The sequence below is a fragment of the Cheilinus undulatus genome, linkage group 7 (assembly GCF_018320785.1).
Source record: "Cheilinus undulatus linkage group 7, ASM1832078v1, whole genome shotgun sequence".
Classification (NCBI taxonomy): domain Eukaryota; kingdom Metazoa; phylum Chordata; class Actinopteri; order Labriformes; family Labridae; genus Cheilinus; species Cheilinus undulatus.
Genome location: NC_054871.1, coordinates 33,640,633 through 33,646,632, shown reverse-complemented (window position 1 = coordinate 33,646,632; position 6,000 = coordinate 33,640,633). Strand labels below are relative to the sequence as shown.

Here is a 6,000-nt window from a genome sequence, read left to right as displayed (position 1 = left end):
TGTCATTTTTCATGGTCATTGTTAAATCCTTTCTGTTTAACAGCCATTGTCTGCGATGAGGAGTCACCCCTATTCACCTAAATGAGTTGGCAAAGTCTTAGTGCCTCACCCTGATCAGGTTCACAAAACAGCTTGTTAAATACAGACAAGAGTGTGGGAAGTCACAAAAAAAGGTGTTCTTCATTTCCGTTCCTGCCCTCCCAGATTAAACAGCAAAGATCAGAGCGGGTGTTTTATTGAAATATCAACAAAAGTGATCAGTCAGGCTTCGTCTGGACTAACTCTGCCAACACTCCTGCAACCTGCTCTTTGTTTGTGACTGCTTGATGATTCAAACCAGCAGTCTTAGAAAAAAGGAGACTTCCTTAATTTGCCCCATGTGGCAAGGGGGAAGAAAGGAGAGGTAAAGGTGTCAAAAAGGAGTCTTGTCATTGGTTTAGCAGGCAGTAATGGAGCTTATTTGTCCATGTCATGAGTATTTGTAACTGTCACATAAAGAGGAGGTAGTGGAGATCATTGGATGGTAAGGGGAGTTAAGTCTTTGTTAGGTGACTGATGAAAAAGAAAAAGGAAAATGAGGCATGTCGACTTGTTTCTTAATGAACTTTCATGCAAGAGGATGGTGTTGATGCTTTACGCAGGCTTTCTGATTTGTTTGAAATGTTTATGAATGAGTGCGATGGCCCCACCCCCACCCCCCCTTCCACCCTTCTCCTTTCAAGCCCCCAGATGCTGGTCCTGCCCAGGATAAAATGCAGGGCAGCTCAACCGGTGCCTCCACAGCAGAGAGGACTGACTGAGTGAGTGCACACAGCAGAGCGTGAGGCCGTTCACTTACTGCTTCACTGCCCCGTGCTGGCTGACACACACCCGCTGACTGCCGCTCACTCTGACACTTCCAGGCACACTCTCTCTCTTTCTCCCTCCCTCCCTCCCTCACTCTCTCCCTCTCTCTCTTTCTCTCAGTATCACACACATACACACACACAGAGTCACTCATTCAACTCCCTCTCAGCCACGGGTCAGCAGCTCAGACAGGCACCTTGTTCCTATTCAGCTGGAAAGAGTCGAGCATCGCAAGGTGCACACGCACTCATACTTGAACACACATAAAAACACACATATCTTTACACACTCATACATACAGACACATGTGCATCCTCATAGATCCCAGGACTTTATCTAGTGACACAGGGAAGAAGACCTCAGTCCAAGGAGGAGAGCAAACAGAACAAGAGGACACCGAAGAGGACCTTTTAAAGATGGATTTGTGAAATTGCAACTCTCTTTGAAGAAGGACGACTACAATCAAAAACTGAAGATGACAACTGGAGAAACTTTGAGAAGCTCGCTTTAGTAGGAAGGCCTTCTGTCAGCCAAAGCGGAGATCTGTGAGACAATCTTCCATCCCTCTCTTCAGGACCTGCACCCTCCTGTCATCCCTCCACTGGGAACATCTCCCATCATCAGCATGCCTGCAGCTTGCACAAGGTGCACCTTGGGAGTCTGACCCACCATGTGCAGATGGACGCCGTCCGTAGCTCATCTCTGTCCTGAGCCTGTTGCCGGGCGACCTGTCCCCCTGCCGAGTGCAGCCTCACTGTGCCTGGCATGCCTCACCCTGCTCCTGGTCACCTCTGGCACCACAGCGGGGGCCTGTCCACCCGGGGTCGGGCATGAGCCTCTTCAGGTACTGGCTGGCGGCATCAACTGTTCATGGACACTGGAAAGGCACACTCGCAGTTACAATCACCTAGAGGGCGACGTCCGACTACGGCGACTCTACTCTGCCAACAAGTTCTTCCTCTGCATTGACAAAACGGGCAAGGTGGACGGCACACGGCGGAAGAATTACGCAGACAGTAAGTAGCCGGTACAGCTGAGTTCTCTATCCGCAATGGGTTTCACTAAGTGGCAGTATCCCCTGTGACGATTGCCCTCTAAATTTTATAGCTGGACTTTCTTATCACTTCACTTTTATAGCAGCTCATAGGGATATCCCATGTTCTGTCACTGCTGGGCTATTTGTGTTGTGTTTAGAGCATGAGAGACGCGTTGCTAGGTAAAGAGGGAATACCCAGGAGTGGATTAAAGCTCCTCGTGGGACAGACAGTACAGGACTTGAGGAGAGACATTGAGCATCAGTTGCTGACACAAATTGGGTTTTGGAAAAAAGTAAAGCTTCAGTGTCAGTGTAGATTAACTTGTCAAAACTGATGAAGTGCATCCGTTGTAAGTGGCAGCTGGGCATGCTTTAGGCAAAAGCAGACAAGGGTACACTAGCATTGTTCACAGTTTGATTAGCCATACAAATGATTCTGGTGATTCAAAATGATGCAAAAAGCTTTCATTTTAACCATGCACCCAACTGTGAATCTTTGATTGTTTCTTTTAATCACACGACACAATATAACAGCTCAGAACAGTTCATATCTAGACAATGCTTATCAAGGTGATTTTGAGTCAAGCATGCGACAAAGTGGGCCAATCAAGGGCTATTTTGTTGTAAAGCTTCTTGTCTGCACATAATCTGTGGACTCTCAGAGGCTTGACCAGGTCAAGTCTGTAAACTCTGGCCATGATCTGACCTCCTCCTTCATTAGTCACAGACTGAAGTGACGGATCTATGCTTTCAGCTGTAATATTTATGCATTTAGTCGTTAATGCCTTTATAAAGGTGTGTGAGTCAGGGTTTTTCCATTAAACTATTGGGGCTGAAGCAGCTGCACGCAGCTTACAGGCCAGCCAGTCTGCTGCCACTGTTTCAATAAGCTCCAAGCAACAGACTGGATGACATTTGTTAACCTGTTGGGATTAGTCACCTGGCAGAATCTTTAAAAGCCACACACACTGGTAGAAAATCAAGTTGAGGTGAATTATGGCTCTGTTAAATTTGGACGTGTGAGCGTTTCCCTGTTGGGACGTTATTCTCTCATATTAGCGGTAACATATGTCAGCTACCGTAATAAAATATTACACCCAACTCAGCCTGAATTTCACACTTCAGGGATCATGTTGGAAGAGTCAAAGCATAATCAATGTGGAAGCATGGGAAAATTTGATTTGAAAGTGAACTTGGAATACAGCAAAAATTATGCCTAAGTGTTATAAAACTTCTGCTTTTTCTGCCATATTAATGTCATTAATACTTATGTGGCTGCTGTAGCCCTGTATAAAAAAGTGCACTCCCCTTTAATGTAATGTCTTCACATGATTCAGCCAACATCCTCTCATTTCCTCTGGTGGAAAGAACGATTCTCTCAGCTCACACAGAGCGAGGGTGTGTACCTGAGCGGAGCACAGTGCCAAACCTGTGCTCATGTAGAACCTTGTGGTCAGTCTGTGGTTGCACTTTACAATGGGGCAGATCTGGTTTAAGGGTGTTTTTGAGGTCTTGTTCTGTTCCTGTGTGGAGCCACCAATCAGGCTCCAAGCCTCCTGACCTCAGAGCGTCTCTTGATACTGATAGGGCTGCCATGCTATAGACAAGAGTGGCAGGACAAGCAGGAAGTTGTACATTTTTAATGACATGAGCGGTGACAAAGATACCTGAGTGCAAGATCAGTGTCTCAAACAAAGGCCTTATTTCATTTAAAAAAAAATGTTTGAATACTTTTAAATATATCTAAAATTATCTGATGTACTTTTTAAAGGGTTGTGATAACTTTAATCTATTTGATCTGTATCATTGACATCATTATCACATAAATGCAAAGCTGGACATACACTACTAATCTCTTACTTATCTTTGTTAATTTTTTATGACATTTTTAACTTGAAGCTTGATTTTAAAAAGTGATTTCAGACGGCATTCACATCTGTTTAACTCGGATTCTTTTAATGTCATTTTTGTTTCTTTGAACACTGAATGCATATCGGATTAACCCAAAGCTCATTAGTTTATCTGCAGGAGAAGAAAGACCCAAACCATACTCTTATGTTGCAAGATGGATCGTGAACAACCTGAGCAAAAGCGTTCAGCATTCTGTGATTTAGTGAGTGTATCTAAGAAGGAGCCGAAAGTTTCATCTCTGGCCATGAAGTTATTATAAACCCTATCCCAAAAAAGTTGGGATGTTTTGTAAAATGTCAATGAAAATAGAAAACAGTGATCTGCAGGAGCTCTTTTAACATGCATCTCAAAAAATTAGAATATCATGTAAAAGTTCAATATTTTTTGTCACTCATTTCAGAAAGTGAAACCCATATAATATAGACTCATTACAGAGTGAAACATTTCAAGCCTTTATTTCTTGAAATGTTGATGATTATGGCTTACAGATAATGAAAACACAAAATGAGAACTCGGAAAATTTAAAAATTACATAAGATCAATAAAAAAAGGATATTTTTAACAGAAATGTCAGGCTTCTGAAAAGTATGTTCATTTCTATGCATTCAATACTTGGTTGGGCCTGTGGCACTGCTCAGATGTAATGGAAGCCCACGTTGCATTGATAGCGGCCTTCAGGTCATCTGCATTGTTGGGTCTGGTGTCTCTCATCTTCCTGTTGTCAATACCCCATGGATTCTCTTCAGGTTCAGGTCAGGTGAGTTTGCTGGCCAATCAAGCACAGTAACACCATGGTCATTAAACCAGCTTTTGGTATCTTTGGCTGCGTGGGCAGGTGCCAAGTCCTGCTGGAAAATGAAATCAGCATCTCCATAAAGCTTGTCAGCAGAAAGAAGCATGAAGTGCTCTAAAACGTCCTGGTAGATGGCTGCGTTGACTGTGGACTTCAGAAAACACAGTAGACCAACACCAGCAGATGCCATGGCAGCCCAAATCATCACTGACTGTGGAAACTTCACACTGGACTTCAAGCAATGTGGATTCTGTGCCTCTCCACTCTTCCTCCAGACTCTGGGACCTTGATTTCCAAATGACATGCAAAATTTACTTTCATCTGGAAAGGGGACTTTGGACCACTGAGGAACAGTCCAGTTCTTTTTCTCCATAGCCCAGGTAAGATGCTTCTGACGTTGTCTCTGGTTCAGGAGTGGCTTGACACAAGGAATGCCATATTTGTAGCCCATGTCTAGGATTCGTCTGTGCGTGGTGGCTCTTGATGCGCTGACTCCAGCCTCAGTCCACTCCTTGTGAAGCTTCCCCAAATTCTTGAATGTATTTTGCTTGACAATCCTCTCAAGACTGCGGTTATCCCTTACGCTGGTGCACCTTTTCCTCCCACACTTTTTCCTTCCACTCAACTTGCTATAACTATGCTTGGATATAGAACTCTGTGAACAACCAGCTTCTTTAGCAGTGACCTTTTGTGACTGTCTTCTGGACATCTGTCAAGTCTGCAGTCTTCCCTATGACTGTGCAGCCTATAGACCCAGACTGAGAGACCATTTAAAGGCTTAGGAAACCTTTGCAGGTGTTTTGAGTTAATCAGCTGATTAGGGTGTGACACCATGACGTTCCAATATTGAACTTTTTCACAATATTCTAATTTTCTGAGACACTGAGTTTTGGATTTCATTATATGTAAGTCATAATCATCAACATCTTAGGAAATAAAGGCTTGAAATATTTCACTCTATGTGTAATGAGTCTATATTATACATGGGTTTCACTTTCTAAAATGAGTGACAAAAAATGTTGAACTTTTTCATGATATTCTAATTTTTTTTAGATGTACCTGTATATTCAGCTAAATACAGCACAGAGATATAGACTCTATTGTTTTAAAAACATATGTACATTTTAAATTTGACGCCTGCAACATGTTCCAAAAAAGTTGTAACAGGAGCATGTTTACCACTGTGCTACATCACCTTTTCTTTAAAAAGCACTCTGTTAGGATCTGGGGACTAGGGACAGTAATTGTTGAAGTATTGAGAGTGGAATTCTTTACCATTCTTGTTTGATGTACATCTTAATACATTACACTTTATAATGCGCCATACATTTTCAATAGTAGACAGGTCTGGACTGCATGCATGCCAGACTAGTACCCACAGTCTTCAACTGTAACAACATACTATTACAACTCA

General features: G+C 43.0%; 1 protein-coding gene across 1 annotated transcript in view; it reads left to right on the top strand.

Annotated features, from left to right (window-relative positions):
* The first annotated feature begins 1,516 nt into the window (after positions 1 to 1,516).
* The window catches only part of fgf22 (fibroblast growth factor 22), a 53,594-nt gene continuing 49,110 nt past the window's right edge, over positions 1,517 to 6,000 (top strand). Inside the window, exon 1 of the mRNA XM_041792113.1 lies at positions 1,517 to 1,862. Coding sequence (XP_041648047.1) covers positions 1,517 to 1,862 — 346 coding nt within the window. The remainder of the gene's footprint in view (positions 1,863 to 6,000) is intronic.